Raw genomic sequence first — 20,833 nt, 5'->3', positions numbered from 1 at the left:
CTGTTCCAGATCACCAGATTTCATTTTTAGGAATGACACTGGACATCTCCTGAGGGTTGGCGATTCTCTCTCAAGGCAAGGTCTTAGCTCTTCAGCCGGGAGCCTGGGTACTTTGTCGCCCACGTCCTCACTGCATCCGATTCGGCATGGGGTCCTGGGCAAGATGGTAGCAGCAATGGAAGCTGTTCCTTTCGCCGAGTTGGATCTTCGGCCTCTAAAGCATGCACTTCTAGCAGCCTGAGACAGGAACCCATTCTATCTCGATCGGCTATTCCACTTGTCCCTGCGGGTCAAACAGGCGCTCAGGTGGTGGACGTGGCGGTCGTCCCTGACCAAAGGGAAATCTTTCCTTCCGGTCCAATGGCTGGTTGTCACCAGCGACGCCAGTCGACATCACACTGCCCAGGGACACTGGTCTCCTCAGAAGTCACTTCTCCCTATCAACATTCTGGACATCCAGGCGATTTGGTTCTCCCTGTGAGGGTTCCATCACCTCCTAGCGGGTCCCCTCATTCGAATACAATTGGACAACACCACAGCTGTGGCATATATCAATCATCAGGGGGGCACCCACAGCAGGGCAGTAATGTGGGAGGTGAAGCACATTTTCTGCTGGGCCAAGAGGAACCACTCAGATTTCTCAGCAGTTCACTTCCCGGGTGTGGAAAACTGGGCGGCAGAATTCCTTAGCCACCAGGGTCTCGCTTCGGGGGAGTGGTCACTGCATCTGGAGGTCTTCCAGCAGATTTCTCATTGCCAATGCAATCCGGATGTCGATCTGATGGCATCAAGACTAAATGTCAAGGTGCCTGAGTTCATAGCTCAGTCCCGGGATCCAGAGGCCATTGGGGTGGATGTACTGGTCCTTCTGTGGCATCAGTTACGTCTTGCATACGTTCCCCCCCCCCCCTGCTTCCTTTGCTCCTGAGGGTCATGAGGAAGATCAAAACGGAAGGAATTTCAGTGATCCTAGTCGATCCGGACTGGCTGTGCAGGGCGTGGCACGCGGAGTTCGTGCAGCTCGTCATCGACGTTCCCTGGTGACTTCTGGATCGACCAGATTTACTCTCCCAGGGCCCGATTTGCCACCAGAACTCAGGGTCCCCTTATTTAATGGCATGGCCGTTGAATCCTGGGTCCTATCCCAAGCTCGTTTTACCCAAGAAATGGTTTCCACCATGATTAGCGCTCAGAATCCTGCATCTGTGCGCATTTATCACCGTACCTGGAAATAATTTTTCGCATAGTGCAGGTACCACAGTTGCTTTCTCCATTCCGGCCATTCTGGAATTTCTTCAGTCTGGTCTGGACTAAGGCCTAGTGCTTGGTTCCCTCAAAAGTCATACTTCTACCCTATCTGTTTTGTTCCAGTACAGGATCGCTTCCAAACTGCAGGTGAAGATTTTCATTCAGGGGGTCTCCCATTTGGTACCCACATATAGAATACCTTTGGATCCCTGGGACCTTAACCTGGTTCTGGATGTTCTACAGAGGTCTCCCTTTGAACTGCCGCAGGACATCTCTCTCCCCCACGTTTCAAGGAAGGTTGCCTTTCTTGTCGCGGTGGCATCAATCAGGCAGGTATCCTATCCTGTCGAGCTCCTTTTCTAATTTTTCACCTGAACAAGATAGTTCTCAGACCGTCTTTGTCTTTCACCTTAATGAGGACATTGTCCTGCCCTCGTTTTGCCCGACACCAATACATCATTTTGAGAATGCTCTTCACACTCTGGATCTGGTGCGGGCTCTCAGAAAGTACGTCTCAAAGACGGCATCCTTCTGTAAGATGGAAGCCTTATTCGTCCTTCCTGAGGGGCACAGGAAGGGACTCATGGCCTCTAAGTCCACAATAGCCAGGTAGATCCGCTTGGCTATTCAAGAGTCTTACCATGACAGAAATAGGCCTATCTCAGTGGAGATTTAGGCACACTCCACTCGATCGGTGGGGGCCCTCTGGGCCATTTGACACCAGGCGACAGCAAAACAGGTTTGCAAGACTGCAACTTGGTCCAGTCTGCACACCTTCTTGAAGCACTACAATGTCCACACTGAGTGAGGTTTGGGCTATCCTGTCGGGTTACCCACCCAGCGACTGCTTTTGGACGTCCCATGGTCCTGTGTCCCCAATGAGGTGAAGTAGAAACAGAGATTTTTGTGTACTCACCGTAAAATCCTTTTCTCTGAGCCACTCATTGAGGGACACAGCACCCACCCTGTTGGCCTAACAGCTTGAGTATGCATTTTGGTTTCACGTTGGTATACTCTAATATATTGTTCCTGCTTTCCTACTGCTTTGCCACAGAACTGGTCCGGCTGGAGCCAGTGTGTGGTGTATACTGCAGAGGAGGAGCTAATCTTTTTGTGTCTACTTAGTGTCAGCCTCCTAGTGGTAGCAGAATAACACCCATGGTCCTGTGTCCCCCAATGAGTGTCTCGGAGAAAAGGATTTTACGTTGAGTGCACATAAATCCCTGTTTTTAATGACTGTTTAAGTAGAAATGTTAAAAAAAAATAAGTTTGAGGATATTTCATTGAAAAATAATGATTGGTTTTATTCTTAGCAGATTACTGTACCAGGAGATCAGAGGGGCAGCTGAAATCTTCAATTTTTAAATCAGGTGATCTTGAGATCACACAGGATACAATTGAAGTGAATATCATTACACCAGATATACCATCATCCCTTCACAGCAAAGATCTGTCATCTGAACCTTTGAAACAGGTCCTGTCTTCTGATTCATTACCAACTACTAAGGAAATTCAAAGTCACAAAATAAGCATTGAAAAACGAACTGCTCACAAATCAAAGAAGCCGTTTTCACCTTCAGAATATGGCAATTGCTTTCCCCTTGAAAAGTCTTTTCTTAAACATCAAACAATTCACACAGCAGAGAACAAATTTTCTTGTTCCATGTGTGGGGAATGTTTTAACCAGAAATCAGATTTGCTTAGGCATCAGAGAACTCACACAGGAGAGAAGCCTTTTTCATGTTCAAAATGTGGGAAATGTTTTAACCAGAAATCACATCTTGTTATACACCAAAGAAGTCACACAGGGGAGAAGCCTTTTTCCTGTTCAGAATGTGGGAAATGTTTTAACCAGAAATCACATCTTGTTATACACCAAAGAAGTCACACAGGGGAGAAGCCTTTTTCCTGTTCAGAATGTGGGAAATGTTTTAACCATAAATCAGATTTGCTTAGGCACCAGAGAATTCACACAGGGGAGAAGCCTTTTTCATGTTCAGAATGTGGAAAATGTTTTAACAAGAAATCACATTTTGTTATACACCAAAGAACTCACACAGGGGTGAAGCCATTTTCCTGTTCAGAATGTGGGAAATGTTTTAACAAGAAATCACAACTTGTTATACACCAAAGAACTCACACAGGGGTGAAGCCTTATTCCTGTTCAGAATGTGGAAAATGTTTTAACCAGAAATCACATCTTGATATACACCAAAGAACTCACACAGGGGTGAAGCCTTTTTCCTGTTCAGAATGTGGGAAATGTTTTAGCCATAAATCAGATTTGCTTAAGCACCAGAGAATTCACACAGGGGAGAAGCCTTTTTCATGTTTAGAATGTGGGAAATGTTTTAACAAGAAATCACATCTTGTTATACACCAAAGAACACACACAGGGGAGAAGCCTTTTTCCTGTTCAGAATGTGGGAAATGTTTTAACCAGACATCACATCTTGTTATACACCAAAGAACTCACACAAGGGAGAAGCCTTTTTCCTGTTCAGAATGTGGGAAATGTTTTAACAAGAAATCAGATATGCTTAAGCACCAGAGAAATCACACAGGGTAGAAGCCTTTTTCATATTCAGAATGTGTGAAATGTTTTAACAAGATATCAGATTTTGTTATACACCAAAAAACTAACACTGGTGAGAAGCCTTTTTCCTGCTCACAATGTGGGAAATATTTTAACCTGAAAGCGCATCTTGATCACCACCAGAGTACTCAGACAGGGGAGAAGCCTTTTTCATGTTCTTAATGTGGGAAATGTTTTAAACGGAAATGGTATTTTCTTAAATGGGTTGTCATCATGTTTGGCCTTGTTAAAATAAAACAATCATATTCACCTTCCGTGCCAGTGCTATTCCAGTGGTATCGTCACTCGCTTTCCTGGGGCTCATATGAGGTTCTTGCATCACACAAGCCCTGTGCCCAATCAGCTCCAGCTTCACTGTCCCCGCCCTCAGACGTATTGAACATCAACAGGAAGCTAGGGCTGTGACTTCTCTTTGACTTCCTCTTAATGTTTGATTTGTTTGAAGGTGAGAACAGTGAAGCCAGCGCTAATTGGACGAAAGGCTCACATGACATAACAACCTGAGCCCTGGAAATGCAAGTGCTGACACCGCTGGAACCGTTCCAGCATGGGAAGTTTATATAAGTGTTTTTATTTTAACAGGAACAACCATGAGTACTGAGAAGTCAAGATCCCACACAAAGGAGAATACATTATCATACCTAGAGTGTGAAAAATTAATTACTAGAAAATAGTATTTTGTTGACCAGCAAAAATAACTCAAACTATATACGTTATTGACAAATTGTACAAAAACATATAACAGACAGACGTATAATAGAATGAGAAAGGAAAATTACTTTAGAACTTACCATATTTCTTGGGCTATAACACACACTTTTTTTATTAGATCCTTTATATTAACATTACACAATAGAGTTTTTACAAAGAGACATCAGTAGAAAAAAGATATTTTGTTATTTTCAATGTTACATGGTATCATTATATGTTATTGTTATACATAAAATATAATAAAGTTGTCGTCTTCTTTCAAGGATTCGATTTTTTTTTCATTCAAACTAATACAACCCCCCTCCCCTGATAACACTCCAGAATAAACTGTATTCATACTATTATATTTTTGTGATGTGCATACCTTATAATATCTGCCATTGTTATCATAATTAGTTAGCATGTGTATTCGCCCTTCTTATATCATGTAACCTGGATTGATGATACTACAAGTGTTCATGAATCCCGAAATCGCCATATGTTATCTCTCAGGAGTACTCCAGATGGTAGGCCAGGAACATTCAACCAGGATCCCCAGATGTTGTCAAATTTCCAACCGACTAATATTGTTTTGCTTATTTATTAACTAATTAACTGTGGTTGAGCATCTGGCCAATGTTGTGCAATAAGTTTGCGAGCTTGATACAATGTTCGTGAAAGACCTACAGCCATCTGGGATTCAAAATTTCCATAATCATCATCACATCTGCTTCCTATTTTAATGTAGCTGTCAGGGGATGGTCTCCCATGCGAGACTGAGAGTTTCTGATTGATGTTTGAAATTAAGCCAGTTGTGTATTTTGCCTCCGCCATTGAGTCTAGTAAATATTTTTTCTGTATATCTGGTGCCGCGGCACTAAACTGAGTCAGATATACATGCCTAAGTTGTAGGTATCGAAAGAAGAGACTGTGAGGCAATCCAAAATGTTGTTTATTTTGTTAAAGCTTTTAAGTGTTCTATTTTCTACTAATTGATCTAAAGTTTGAATTTCCCTTCATTCCCAACCTCTGAAACCAGTAAATTTGTCAAACTCCACCAGTTGTTGATTTCATTTTGCCATAATGGGGTAAAATTAGGATATTTCCTTACAGTCTCTTCCCCTATCCCACACCTTGTACATAATGGCTAAGGTCAGTCTCAACAGGATAACTCCCAGCAATTTTCTGGAAGCCATCTTACAGGTGTAGTAATTATACTAAATAGCTCTGAACAACAAGCTGAGGCCATTTAGTATATGCTTGCGCTGCCCCTTTAAGAATTAGGGAGTGTGCGCATGTGCGTACTAGGTGCTGCGCTCACAGAACCAGGAAGTAGGAGAATGCAGATGATTGTGCCGAGGGTCTGGGGCAGTGAGTAAGCCAGCATCCCAGCATGGAGGAGGAAGGGGACACCATGCAGGGATGCTGGTAGTAGAACTACAAACACACTAGCCGTCATGGATTAAAATCTTTCAGGGCACGCAAGGTCCTGAGGCTCACGCCAGCACATGTCAAGGCCCATTAGAAGCTCACCAATGGCCATCTGGATGATCCAAAGGAGGCAAGGGAGAAGGTCATGTGGTCAGATGAGACAAAATAGAACTTTTTGCTATCAACTCCTCTCGCTATATTTGGAGGAAGAAGGATGAGTGCAACTCCAAGAACACTGTTCCAACCATGAAGCATGGGAGGGGAAACATCATACTTTGGGAGTGCTTTTCTGCAAAGCAGGCAGGACGACTTCACTGTATTGAAGGGAGGATGAATGGGTCACGGATCGCAAGATTTTGTCCAACAACCTCCTTCTTTCAGTAGGTGCATTGAAGATGGGTCGTGGCTGGGTCTTTCAGCATGGCAATGAACCGAAACACACAGCAAGAGCAACTAAGGAGTGGCTCCGTAAGAAGCATTTCAAGGTCCTGGAGTGGCTTAGCCGGTCTCCAGACCTGAAACCAACAGAAAATCTTTGGAGAGAGCTGAATATCAATGTTATACAGCGACAACCCCGAAACCTGAAAGATTGGAAAAGATCTGTATGGAGGAGTAGGACAAAATCCCTGCTGCAATGTGTGCAAACTTGGTCAAGGACTACAGGAAATGTCTGACCTCTGTAATTTCAGACAAAGGTTTCTGTACCAAATATTAAAAAAGTTACCCACTACCCTAATTCATTTCATTTTTCATTCAGTAATCTATTGTGCCATTAAATGCATCCATACTCTTATTATAGATATATATCTTTATCATGCAGATAGCATCACTTGTGTCTGCCAGATGCAACTCTGATGTTTAACAATGACTTCTTGTCCCCAGGCGTACTGTGTTCTAATACTACAAGCTCCATCATGTGTTGCAGTGGCCCGTGAGCCAGCACTTAGCACGGCTTCTCCATTTTCCACACAAACTCCTCCCTGCCTCCTCACCATCACTATATATATATATATATATATATATATATATATATATGTTTGTATACACAGACATATGCACACACATTTCCTATTCTTTTGCATGTTTGTGAAAATTACATGTGTCAGATCACCAAACAAAAGTAAATATTAGACAAAGATAACACAAAATACAGTTTTTAAATGGTCCTTATTATTACAGGACTTACAGGGCCCTGTGTGAAAAAGTGATAGCCCCCTAAACCTAATAACTGGTTGGGCCGCCCTTAGCAGCAGAAACTGCAATCAAGCGTTTGCGATAACTGGCAATGAGTTTCTGGAGTTATTTTGGCCACTCATCTTTGTAGAATTTCCGAGCATGAACCGCCTTTTTAAGCTCATGACACAGCACCTCAATCGCGTAGCTCCCAACCGGTCTGGATTCAGCTGGACTGTCCTGTCACATCTCAGCTGTTCTCCCAATTTCTATACTCACCTCTCCGACGTTTTCATTGCTTCCATAGGTCCTCCTCCTCGGAGGGTGGGGCTGCTTCTCTGCTGAGTGCATAAATAAAATTTAATATTCAGTTCTTCTCCCTCCAGTGATTTGTCTCCCCAGGACTATGAACTTCCATCTCAGTGTCTGTTGCTTTACTAGTGAGCCAAAGCTCACAATGCAGGAGATGGGAGACTTTGGACATATTGACCTGAATATGGCCGGCAATGCACTCAGAAGAAGAGTATACACATCCATAGCAATACATTGTGTATACAGTTGTGCTCAAAAGTTTACATATCCCGGGAGAATTTTTGCTTTCCTAGCCTTTTATCAGAGAATATGAATGATAACACTAAAACCTTTTCTCCACTCATGGTTAGTGGTTGGGTGAAGCCATTTATTGTCAAACTATTGTGTTTTCTCTTTTTAAATCATAATGACAACCCAAAACATCCAAATGACCCTGATTAAATGTTTACATACCCTGGTGATTTTGGCTTGATAACATGCACAGAAGTTGACACAAATGGGTTTGAATGGCTACTAAAATTAACATTCTCACCAGTGACAAATGCCAGGAAAATTGTTCAGGATGCAAAGAAAACCCACAAATAACATCAGCTGAAATACTGGACTCTCTGAAAACTAGCTGTGTGGCTGTTTCAAGATGCACAATAAGGAAGCACTTGAAGAAAAATGGGCTGTTTGGTCTGGCCGAGTCACCAGATGAAAGCCATTACTGCGCAAATGCCACAAAGTATCTCGCCTACAATATACAAAACAGCCCAGAGACAAGCCTGAAAACTTATGGAACAAGGTAACTCCGAGTGATGAGACCAAAATTGAACTTTGTGGCCACAACCATAAACGTTACATTTAGAGAGAGGTCAACAAGACCTATGATGAAAGGAACACCATTCCTACTGTAAAGCACAGAGGTGGCTCGCTAATATTTTGGGGATGTGTGTTGTGTATCCGCTTTTTGGGCTCCCCTGGTGGTTGCTGGTGGTACTGGTGACTTGTTTGCACTTTGCTGCTTCTGTTCACCTGCTTCCATCAGCGTTTGGGAGTTTCCTATTTAGCCTTGCTCTCTAGTCATTTCCTTGCCGGTCATCATTGTAACCAGAGCCTTCGGTTGCATGTTCCTGCTACTAGTCTGCTGATCAGCTAAGTGGACTTTGTCCTTTTGTTTTGTATCTTTAGTCCAGTTAGCAGTTTTTGTAATTCTCTGTAGCTGGAAGCTCTTGCGGGCTGAAATTGCCACTCCTGTGTCATGAGTTGACACAGGAGTCTTAAAGTAATTTCAGGATGGTTTTTTGAAAGGGTTTTCAGTTGACCGTGAAGTCCTCTTTTGTATCCTTCTGCTATCTAGTAAGTGGACCTCTCTTTGCTAAATCTACTTTCATACTGTGTATGTCTTTTCCTCTTATTTCACCGTTGTTACATGTGAGGGTTGCTATTTACGACTGGACGCAGCCTACTTCTCTGAAGAGTCTCCAGAAATTCTTGGGTTTTGCTAATTTTTATCGTCGATTTATAGCTGGTTTTTCTGGCGTTGCTAAACCTCTGACGGATTTGACTAAAAAGGGTGCTGATGTTGCCAATTGGTCCCCTGCTGCCGTGGAGGCCTTTCGGGAGCTTAAGCGCCGCTTTTTGTCTGCCCCTGTGTTGCGCCAGCCTGATGTTTCCCTTCCCTTTCAGGTTGAGGTCGATGCCTCCGAGATTGGAGCGGGGGCGGTTTTGTCGCAGAAAAGTCCCGACTGCTCAGTGATGAGACCTTGTGCGTTCTTTTCGCGAAAATTTTCGGCCGCCGAGAGAAACTATGATGTTGGTAATCGGGAGCTTTTGGCCATGAAGTGGGCATTTGAGGAGTGGCGTCATTGGCTTGAGGGTGCCAAACATCAGGTGGTAGTTTTGACTGATCACAAGAATTTAATTTATTTGGAGTCTGCCAGGCGCCTGAATCCTAGACAGGCACGTTGGTCGTTGTTCTTTTCCCGGTTTAATTTTGTGGTCTCGTACTTACCGGGTTCTAGGAATGTGAAGGCAGATGCTCTTTCTAGGAGTTTTGAGCCTGACTCTCCTGGGAATTCTGAACCTGCTGGTGTCCTTAAGGATGGAGTGGTTTTGTCTGCTGTCTCTCCTGATTTGCGACGTGCTTTGCAAGAATTTCAGGCGGATAGACCTGATCGTTGTCCGTCTGGTAGACTGTTTGTTCCTGACGAGTGGACCACTAGAGTCATCTCGGAAGTTCATTCTTCTACTCTGGCAGGTCATCCGGGAATTTTTGGCACCAGAGATTTGGTGGCTAGATCCTTCTGGTGGCCTTCCCTGTCTCGAGATGTGCGTGTTTTTGTGCAGTCTTGCGATGTGTGTGCTCGGGCCAAGCCTTGTTGTTCTAGGGCTAGTGGGTTGTTGTTGCCCTTGCCTATTCCGAAGAGGCCTTGGACGCACATCTCTATGGACTTTATCTCGGACCTCCCTGTTTCTCAGAAGATGTCTGTCATCTGGGTGGTGTGTGACCGTTTTTCTAAAATGGTTCATTTGGTGCCATTGCCTAAGTTGCCTTCCTCATCTGAGTTGGTCCCTCTGTTTTTTCAAAATGTGGTTCGCCTGCAGGGTATTCCGGAAAACATCGTTTCTGACAGGGGTACCCAGTTCGTGTCTAGATTTTGGCGGGCAGTCTGTGCCAGGTTGGGCATTGATTTGTCTTTTTCGTCTGCATTCCATCCTCAGACCAATGGCCAGACGGAACGAACTAATCAAACTTTGGAGACTTATTTGAGGTGTTTTGTGTCTGCGGATCAGGATGATTGGGTTGCCTTTCTGCCGTTGGCGGAGTTTGCTCTTAATAATCGGGCTAGTTCTGCCACTTTGGTTTCTCCTTTCTTTTGCAATTCAGGGTTTCATCCGCGTTTTTCATCTGGTCAGGTTGAATCTTCGGATTGTCCTGGAGTGGATGCGGTAGTGGATCGGTTGCATCAGATTTGGGGACAAGTGGTGGATAATTTGGAATTGTCCCAGGAGAGGACTCAGCAGTTTGCTAACCGCCGTCGTCGTGTTGGACCCCACCTTCGTGTTGGGGACTTGGTGTGGTTGTCTTCTCGTTTTGTCCCTATGAGGGTTTCTTCTCCTAAATTTAAGCCTCGGTTCATCGGTCCTTATAGGATTTTGGAGATTCTTAACCCTGTCTCCTTTCGTTTGGACCTCCCGGCATCTTTCGCTATCCATAATGTGTTCCATCGGTCGCTGTTGCGGAGATATGAGGTACCGGTGGTTCCTTCTACTGAACCTCCTGCTCCTGTGCTGGTGGAGGGTGAATTGGAGTACGTGGTAGAAAAGATCTTGGACTCCCGTATTTCCAGACGGAGACTTCAATATCTGGTTAAATGGAAGGGCTATGGTCAGGAAGATAATTCTTGGGTAACTGCCTCTGATGTTCATGCCTCGGATTTGGTTCGTGCCTTTCATAGGGCTCATCCAGATCGCCCTGGCGGTTCTTGTGAGGGTTCGGTGCCCCCTCCTTAAGGATATATATGTATACTTGATCCATATTCCAGGCTCTGACTACAGGCAGACTATACTGATAGAAATACACTGCTGTGTACAATGGATGTTTCTGTGTCCTAGAGGAGAATAAGAGACTTTTTCATCCTATAAAATTACTAAAAAATAATGATGTAAAACAATTAATAATGAAAAAATAATGTCATTTTTAATGCTTTTAAAAAAAAAAAAAAATAATAATAAGCATCACAAATCAGTAAATAACCCAGACATATTTGTGTCAATATAATCGTAATGACCCACACAACACAGCGATCAGATTATTTACAGGAATCGGTAAATTATGGGGGAAAAAAGGCGTAATTGATATTTTTCTCTATTAAACCCATAAAATACTGTAATAAAACTGTAATGCTGAGGCCGTGTTCACACATAGCGTAAATGCCGAGTTCTTTCTTCTGCTTTTTTCTGCGTGTGTCCGCACCAGATTTTTTCCCCCCCCATATTTGATGTGTTTTTGAGGCAGATATGAAGCCGCGTTTAACACTTTTTTAATAGCACAGAAAAGCTTTGATTCTGCGCTTAAAAATGTAACGGCGTTTTTTTCTCTTCATACATTTTTTTTCTTCTTACGTTTTTTTCAGAAGAAGCTTATAGAGAAAAAATGCATCAAACCCCAGAGTTCAGCAGCGTCTTCAGGCCACAGAGAGCGGAGATTTCATGGAATCAAGACCACTCTGCTGTGAAATTTAGATCATGTTCACATGTAGAGTAAATGCTGCGGATTTTCTGCTGATTTTTTTAATTAAAATTCTGCTGTTTAACTGTCCAAGCAAAGTGGATGAGATTCCATGAGAACTGCGCCGCTATTAGGATCCAGCACTCAGTGTCTCACATTATGTAACAGTCAGTATTTCTCTATATGTCGTCCCTCCGCCTGTTACAGCTGTTCTTCCTTCCCCTTTTCTTTCCTTGCCTTTCTCTCCGTCCTCTTAAATGTTTTATATCTAAGGTCTTATATATGTACAGTAACCCCTTCCCCTGCCTATCCTGTACAGACCAAACTTTTTCATTTTCCTTCTATCCCTTTCATTTTCCTTAATAAACCATATTTCCCTCCCCCTTCTCATCCTTAACCCTCTCCACCCTGTATTTTGCCTACGTCTTTCATCCCTTTATATTTCCCTTTTTTGCTGTTATTTGGTCCCTGTTTGCGTCTATATTACTAGGTGTCCACCAGGTCTTCGCTAGAGCTACTGGTGGAGAGGACAGGCTGGACAGCCGATAGTCCCCAGGACTGGAGCAGCTGATGGAGGAGTCAGAGACACAAGTGTGAGGTACAACAGACAACACAGCCCAACCACTAGCAGCATGAACTGTCTAGGAACCAACATTCAGCAGAGTGGTGGGTGGAGCTGCCTAATATAGGACCTGCCGGCACGGGATAGGCTGGGGAACCTAATCTCTGAAGGACACAGCAGGGTTATATTCCTGTAGAGACCGGCCAATCCTGCCATAAGGCCAAATGGAAGCAACATGCTGAGAAGCCATGTGGTGACCATAGTGAGTAGGGAGGCGCTGAGAGGGCAGGTGAGGTACCACCGTGACACCTGGTGAGGAGCCCACTCAGATATTTCCCCCTGAGCTGAGCCCCTCGCTGCGTCTCAGAACAAATATAATATTATTATCACAACCAAGTGATAAAGAAATCAGTGACACCGGTGGGATAAAAATGCCCATTACACCCTGAGATGACTTCCCTGGTGGGTACAGGGCCCAAAATGGGGTCACTTTAGGGGGTTGCGTGTCTTCACACACCTCGGGGGCTTGGTAATTGGGCCCCCACAAGCGAGGACTGCCAAATTACTGCTCCAAAATAAGGGGGTAACTGTTCTGGCAGCTGCACATTATTCCAGACAAATGTACAATCCAGAAACCAAACAGTGATATTTCCCTCCGGAGCCGCGAGATCTCCTGCCACATTCTGGGGGTCGCCTCATTCTCCAGAAATTGCTTTATAAATTGTGCAGCATCCTATAAGATATTCCTGCCCACAGCGCCCCCATCCAGCGAGTGTCTGAGAAAGGTTATTACACCGAAACATCACGATGGTCACGTGTTATATACGGTCTGCTCTGTACACCTCACACACACACACACCACACACACACACACTCTGCTCTGCTCCGAACACCTCACACAGACTGCTCCGTACACCTCATGTACACGTGTGGCTCTGCTCCGTACTCCTCACACACGAGGCTCTGCTACATCCACACTGTAAAAGGCTATATGCACACGATGCGGACTTGCTGCGGATTTTTCCACACAGAAACACTGCAGGTCCGCACTGTGATGTACAGTACAATGTAAGTCAATGGGCCCAAAAAAAAATCAGTGCGGAATTGCTGCGGATTTCAAAAAAGTGCATGTCCCTTCTCTTGTGCGGATCTGCAGCGTTTCTGCACCCCTCCATGATAAAAATCCGCAGTGGCAAAAACCGCAGAAAATCCGCACAAAATCCACAGCAATTCCACATAAAAACCGCAGAAAATCCGCGGCTGCGGATTCTGCCAGGAGATGCGGATTTCGTGCAGAAAATTCTGCACCTCTTTTCCTACGTGTGCATATAGCCTAAACCCCTCCTGACCCCACAGATAAACTATCCCTCATCCAGCACCATGACAACCAGCACAGCAGAGTCCTGCATACACTGAGGCCCCTGATCATGTGACCCCTGACTCCTCCCCTCCTGTGACCTAATCACAGGTCCTGTGCGCACAGAAAAGCCATTCAGCTCGTCTGCTGTTTATGCTCCTTTAAGAACAGGTAACGTTGCAAAAAGTAGAACAATTCCCTCAATAAGTGATTGGATCCCCCAGATCTTTCATAGATCTTAGTGATATTACAGACGGGAGTTTCCAGAGCGCTGGATTCAGGGCAGTCCTAGTGCTGACTGAGCCGTGCGCCTCCATCTATAGATCTGTTGTGGTAGGTGGTGGAGCCGCTCTTTCCTCTGCATTGTTCGCAGTGAAATAATCTTCTCCATTGTCAGGATGGACGCTGAGATGACGTCTAGTCTGTTGTGTGGCGCAGGTCTCCTGGCAGTGTGCTCTGGGCGCGCTCCGGCCTATCACAGGGGCAGCACCTGCACGTCTGCAAACATCCTCAGCCAATAGCCGGGAGATGGATGTGTCACAGGCTGCAGACCGTTGCACTGCATCTGTAGCGCCCCCACTGCCACAGGGCCGAGGGGTACCCGGTACCAGGCCTCTGAGTCTCTGCTCTGGGGTTGTCACGGTGGCTAGACCCGGTCCGTGACCCTGCTGAGGGGCGCCCAATGAAAGGTGTGGATGGTGGTGCGGTGCAGTGCAGGTCGCAGTGAATAACGAGGACACCAGGTTGCAGTCTCTTTACCTCTTTACTGAAGGCTTCAGGATCCTCAGTCCGGAATACGGTTAACCGGGCTGCTTGAGTCCGGCCGGTCCGATGGCACCTCCAGAGTTCCCGTTGCAGGTGGAAATCTGTGCCTACCTTCTAGCGCTTGTGTGTTGTGGTCCTCCCCTGCTGCGCTTACTGGATAGTCCCCACAACTGTTGTCTGTTTCTGAAGTTCCATCACAACTCGATTATGATGTTCTTCTTCGTCCCCCAGATGATATGGCTAGGACGCACCCGTATGACGGGTAGGCTCGGAGCTCTTCCGGGACCCTAGTGTCGCCCCTCTCCTATTGTTGCCCCCTATGTCTTCTTAGGTGATTTGAGTGAGACAGCCCGCCTATAACTGACTGTCCTGCCGTTGGTTTGAAGTTAGGCCTGGAGCTCTATACTTCCTCGGCGTTTCCGGCCACCGGCTGCGCGCCTCAGCAGGATGTTGCCTCGTCTTACAGCACGACTCCTACTGGTGATTCTCCTTGTTGCGTTGATCTTGTTTCTCACTCAGCACAATAAACCTCGCTTCTTGTCCTTTCTTGGGGTACCGCCGCTATAAAGTGCAGGCGCGGTCCCGTAACGTTCTTTCTGTTCGCTAGGCCTCTGTCAGGATCCCACCCCTGACAGGGACCCCCCCTGAGTCTTCCCCTGCAACACCCTCTGCCACAGGATGTTGCCTGGTTCCAACCCAGTCAGCTTTCTCCCTGACTTCCTATCTAGCCCCCAGTTTTACCAGATTGTGAGGAGTGGCCTAATACATAGCACCCTTAGCTCCCCCTGGAGGCCAGACTGTGAAGTGTACTGGTGTCTGTGATCCTGGTCAGGTGAACTCCTTCAGTGCCATCAGACGTACCATAGCCCCCCTTAGCGGCAGAGCATCAGTACTGCAACGACCTGGACTCTGGGGCGCTGCACTCCCCCCCCCGGTTAAGTCCAGTACTCCTGGACTGGGAAGAAAACAACAATACATGTCAGCAAAAAGACATACAATTTTTGAAATGCAATAACAAGTAAATTTTAACAGAGCTTCCCTTTATGGGAGGTGAGGACACTTGCACGTTACAAACATGGTTAAATATTTTAAATAACATACTATAAATAACTTTCCTTACCCAACCGGGTAACGCTATAAGGCTAATCAACTCTTCTTCATTTTCCATCTTTACATCTGCAGGACCACCTGTCTATCTGCCCCAGGCCTACTGCCTCTCGCTCTGTTACAGGACTGCCCCTTCTCGCCCAGGCCTACTGCCTTTCTGCTACTATACACAGTATAGAACTTATCAACCTTCTCTCAGTTCAAGATCACTGAGCCATCTCTGTATGGCTCCTAGGAGGACTCACTGACTAACCCCGTACCGGTTCACTTCCTGTCCTCATTCTCTAACACATCATTAAACATTTCTCACAATTAACTAGCTAACTACATATAACTTTTACATATCAGCATTATTACTTCTTCTTTCAAAACATCATTACACCTTTAAGTGCTATTGGTGAACGTTCCCTTTAAGAGGGGACCAAGTCTCTTGGAGGTAGTGCAACTTCTCAAGCTGCAAGTCCGTATGCAGCAAGGACCCCGATGCTGTTTCCAGGAACAGTTTCTTCGCAAAGAGTCCTTTTCTTTGTAAAACCAGTAGAGGGCACCTTTAAGAAGGTGCAAACTATTTACAATAAGTTTGTAATCATGCAGTGTTCATGATCCAGCAGTTTTTTCAACAATGATGAACGAGAAACAAAAGCAAAAAGCAAAAATAGGGATCCCGGGTACACGAAGGGATCCCTTTAAGAGTTAACCGTAGTCGGGTTGTAGCAGCAAAGAAAACACAAAAAGAACAAACAGTTAACTATATACAAATGATGAAGCATTCTTGCTTACTCAGTGTCTGGCTGGGCAGGAGGCGGCCTCCTTCCGGGCCTCACCTGGCAAACGGGTCGTGGTGGTGTAACGAGAATCGGTCCTGGCCTCAGCAACGATAGGATTCCTCGTCGGGACACCCTCCTCACCTGTGAGCGAGCACGACCCAGAGGCACGCGGTGGGCCTGGACTCCCTGGGGTTCCACGGGGACAGGTTCCGGCGCCTTCCCTGCAGGAGGCTCTTCCTCCGACGTTCTGGCAGCGGCCTGAAGTGCGACACACCGCTGGACGCCCCGAGCTATCCAGCCAACCCCTCTCCTCCACCGGGTGTGAGTCACTGCGTCTCCGGGCTCCAGGTCGCGACCGTACCTTCCCCCGCAGGGTTCCACCTCTTCCTGGTCCACACGGACTTGTAGTGGCTCTCCAATTTCTTGTATAACTCCCCGTCCTTCCCGGGAGTTAAAGAGCACCACCACACCCCAGTGCGACGGCGGGGCCTCCTCAACGCTCGTCAGATCGACCTGAGCCGCGGGTTGGGGTCTGTTCCGCCACGCTGTCATCAGGCACCGCAGGTGTTCGGCCTCTGGCAGGACCCTCAGGCCCTGTGCCTGCAGCTCACACTCCGCCGCGGTCGGGATGAAGGAAGCAGGGGACACCGGAGACAGGCGGACCTCCGTGGGTTGGCCCAGCCGAGCGATCACACGGGCATCGGCCTCCCGGCGGCGTGCTATCTGCCGTGCCTCGGCTGCGGCCACACACTCCTCAGACGGCGGCCAGTTGGGTCGGCCCATCGGTGACTCCGTAAGGGCCAGTCCCTGCAACGATGGTGCATCTGGGGCTGTGTCGGGTGGTGCAGCCTCAGGCTGAGTCGGGCCATCCCAACGCGGTGCTCCCGGCGTCACCATCTTTGCTTCCTCTCCAGTGTCTTCTTCCCGCGGTCTCTTTCGTGGGCGGCCCCGTCTCCATGGTCTCCACCCTCCAAAGAGGATGAGAAGGCGGACCTCGGCTGCTGACGGACACGTCCTCAGGATGCAGAAATGTTTAGACTGGGCGGCCATTGCTCTTCGCGCTCTTCAGCTTGTTTACGCCCGTTCCACGCCCCTCTTCTCCTCCTGCGCTCTCCTCAGCGCTGTAATGGCGACGGTTTTTGACGGCAAGTGGCAATGCACAGTCTTTGCAACAAGTCACAGTCCAAGCACAATAAATCACAGTTCCAAGGCACACATGACCTGATTCTTCAGGCTTAAGTAGATCCTGTTCGTGACGCCAAGTTGTAGCGCCCCCACTGCCGCAGGGCCGAGGGGTACCCGGTACCGGGCCTCTGAGTCTCTGCTCTGGGGTTGTCACGGTGGCTAGACCCGGTCCGTGACCCTGCTGAGGGGCGCCCAATGAAAGGTGTGGATGGTGGTGCGGTGCAGTGCAGGTCGCAGTAAATAACGAGGACACCAGGTTGCAGTCTCTTTACCTCTTTACTGAAGGCTTCAGGATCCTCAGTCCGGAATACGGTTAACCGGGCTGCTTGAGTCCGGCCGGTCCGATGGCACCTCCAGAGTTCCCGTTGCAGGTGGAAATCTGTGCCTACCTTCTAGCGCTTGTGTGTTGTGGTCCTCCCCTGCTGTGCTTACGGGATAGTCCCCACAACTGTTGTCTGTTTCTGAAGTTCCCTCACAACTCGATTATGATGTTCTTCTTCGTCCCCCAGATGATATGGCTAGGACGCACCCGTATGACGGGTAGGCTCGGAGCTCTTCCGGGACCCTAGTGTCGCCCCTCTCCTATTGTTGCCCCCTATGTCTTCTTAGGTGATTTGAGTGAGACAGCCCGCCTATAACTGACTGTCCTGCCGTTGGTTTGAAGTTAGGCCTGGAGCTCTATACTTCCTCGGCGTTTCCGGCCACCGGCTGCGCGCCTCAGCAGGATGTTGCCTCGTCTTACAGCACGACTCCTACTGGTGATTCTCCTTGTTGCGTTGATCTCGTTTCTCACTCAGCACAACAAACCTCGCTTCTTGTCCTTTCTTGGGGTACCGCCGCTATAAAGTGCAGGCGCGGTCCCGTAACGTTCTTTCTGTTCGCTAGGCCTCTGTCAGGATCCCACCCCTGACAGGGACCCCCCTGAGTCTTCCCCTGCAACACCCTCTGCCACAGGATGTTGCCTGGTTCCAACCCAGTCAGCTTTCTCCCTGACTTCCTATCTAACCCCCAGTTTTACTAGATTGTGAGGAGTGGCCTAATACATAGCACCCTTAGCTCCCCCTGGAGGCCAGACTGTGAAGTATATTGGTGTCTGTGATACCTGGTCAGGTGAACTCCTTCAGTGCCATCAGACATACCATAGCCCCCCTTAGCGGCGGAGCATCAGTACTGCAACGACCAGGACTCTGGGGCGCTGCACATCCACTGCAGAAGGTCTCCGTAGTTTGCTTTGCAGACGAGTGGCCACCTCCCCAGTGCTAATGGCCACACCTGGACCTGAGTGTTGATATCCTTGCTGCTGGCAAGCGTGGGTGATATTTTTTAATTGCACATCCCTGTTGAGGCCTGGAGCTGCAGCAGTTGCCTACCGTCCTCTGTGGAGTTTGAAGGACAATGGTGTTTCTCTCTGAGTCTACTCAAGCTAAGTTTCCCCTTGTTTTGTGTATCCTAGCTGTCTTTAGCTGTAGTGGGGAGTGACTAGTGCCCATCCTCTCCTTCCTGGTGCAGTGATTATCGCAAGGGTCAGGCAGGGATTAGGTATCCTGCTCGGCGATAGGTGCGGAACCTATGTAAGGATGATAGGGCAGACAAGGTGACGTTAGATCTGTCTAGGGGTCTCTACTCCCTCCTTCCCTAGTGTTTGGTTCCCTTTCCCTTAATGTTGCACTTAGCAACTTCCTTCACATTGCATGACAGAGACATTTGATATTTAAGGCACCCTCCATTATTGAGAGGTACCTTAGCGACTTTAGTAATCAGTGTGTTTTCTGCTACTTAGTTGTAAGGTCCCTGTACCTGTGCTCCCTTAACCTGATCCTTTCTATCATGCTTGTGCTGTTTGAACCTGATCATGTGCATCCTTCTGTAACCTGCTCCTGAGCCCATCCTGCATCTACCAGAACCTGATACATCTTGTGCGCACCTATACTGCTAACCTTACCAGTGCAGTCTGAACCTGCACCTGTGTGATCCTGTACCCAAGTCTGTCCTGTGTTCCTGACCGTATCGTGTCTGTTTTCTATCCAGTACCTGCCCTTTTACCAGCCATACAGTCCTGATCCAGAACTTATTCTGTCTTTATGTGGTGCTCTGCTTAGATATTCATACTGATTCAACACTGTCTGTAGGTTACTGTGCACAATCCTGCTGACAGGTTCCCTATAAATCCTGTCCATTAGAGAGACCCTGGTTCGGCTGTATGTACAAAAGATGCTTGCGTCCCACCTTGGCATACATATCATCTAAATTTATTAAAAAGTTGCCTACACTGTTAGTCTGGTAATTATTTGGTAGGCATAGAAGTCCATAGCTGATATTTATTTATTTATTGGTTGGCCTAGCAGTGTTGGGATCAGTCTGTGTTAGATTATAGTGACTGTCCTACAAAAGGATGTCATCTGGAAAGATGAATTGTATCTCCTAATAATTTGCAGTAAATGCTTAGACTCATGAGTTGTTCCCAACATGTATGAAAAAGGTGGTTCGGGAGGTAGAGTTAAAGATGGCAAACTGACTTTACCATTGACCACCACATACCAGGAGATTTATAGTTAAACTTCTTTGCTCGACAATGTTCTCATATTACGTCCATTTTGCCTATTATTATTTTCAGATGTGACCTATAGCCCTTAATTGGGTCGTAGTGAAACACTTCCAAACTCAGGTTAGTCTGGATACGTCATTTTGATGACGTTCATCCTTTTGTTCAGACGTTTCCGCATTCCTTGATTCCGCCTGTCTCATCCGATTCTCCTGAAGACGACGTTTCCGGTGTTCAGATGTTTCAGCTGCCTTTGATTCAGCCTGTCTCATCCATTTACTTTCAAGCCAAGACTCACATTGTTCACTTGTCTCAGCTGTTTGAGACGGTTTAGATACTTAGCTTTTGGATTAACTTGCCCAATAGTCGTTATTTGTTTAGCATTTTAAAAAAAACAACAACAGTTCTTAGTATTATGACCCTTAGTAATCACCACACACTGATCAGAGATTTAATAGGTGAATCTATATACCGTATTTTTCAGATTATAAGACTCACTTTTTTCCCACCTAAATTTGGAGGGAAAATGGGTGTGCGTCTTATAATGCGGACATACCTTACCGGCGGCGGTGGAGCAGGGTCCTAGAGTTACTGCTGGAGGAGGCAAGGAGCTGGAGTGTTGCTGCAGGCTGGGATAAGAGGGTGTTCCCATGTGCGCTGCTGCTGGTGAAAATGGCTGCAGTGTTCTGTGGTGTGTGGGGGTGCTCCGTTGCCATTTTGTGAAAGCCTAGAGCTCCCCCGCACATCCATTACTGCGATGTGGTGGCCTCCGGGAAAATGGCCGCCAGGGGTGGCACATGCACAGATGGAGATCTCGGCACCAAGATCTCGGGTGCTGAGATCTCGTCTCCCTAGATCTCGGGACGAGATCTCGTTGCCGGG

The 20,833-nt window shown here is 46.9% G+C and overlaps 2 protein-coding genes across 2 annotated transcripts in view; both read left to right on the top strand.

Moving 5' to 3' along the window:
• Positions 1 to 20,833, top strand: part of LOC143766445 (uncharacterized) — a 459,812-nt gene that overhangs the window by 120,001 nt on the left and 318,978 nt on the right. The gene's annotated exons all lie outside the window — the stretch shown is intronic.
• Positions 1 to 20,833, top strand: part of LOC143766468 (uncharacterized) — a 48,473-nt gene that overhangs the window by 15,114 nt on the left and 12,526 nt on the right. Inside the window, 2 exon segments of the mRNA XM_077254180.1 lie at positions 2,562 to 3,871; positions 16,312 to 16,316. Coding sequence (XP_077110295.1) covers positions 2,562 to 3,871; positions 16,312 to 16,316 — 1,315 coding nt within the window.

The sequence above is a fragment of the Ranitomeya variabilis genome, chromosome 4, assembly GCF_051348905.1.
Source record: "Ranitomeya variabilis isolate aRanVar5 chromosome 4, aRanVar5.hap1, whole genome shotgun sequence".
Lineage (NCBI taxonomy): Eukaryota > Metazoa > Chordata > Amphibia > Anura > Dendrobatidae > Ranitomeya > Ranitomeya variabilis.
Note: the sequence above shows the minus strand (reverse complement) of the source record. Positions and strands in the feature narration are given on the sequence as shown.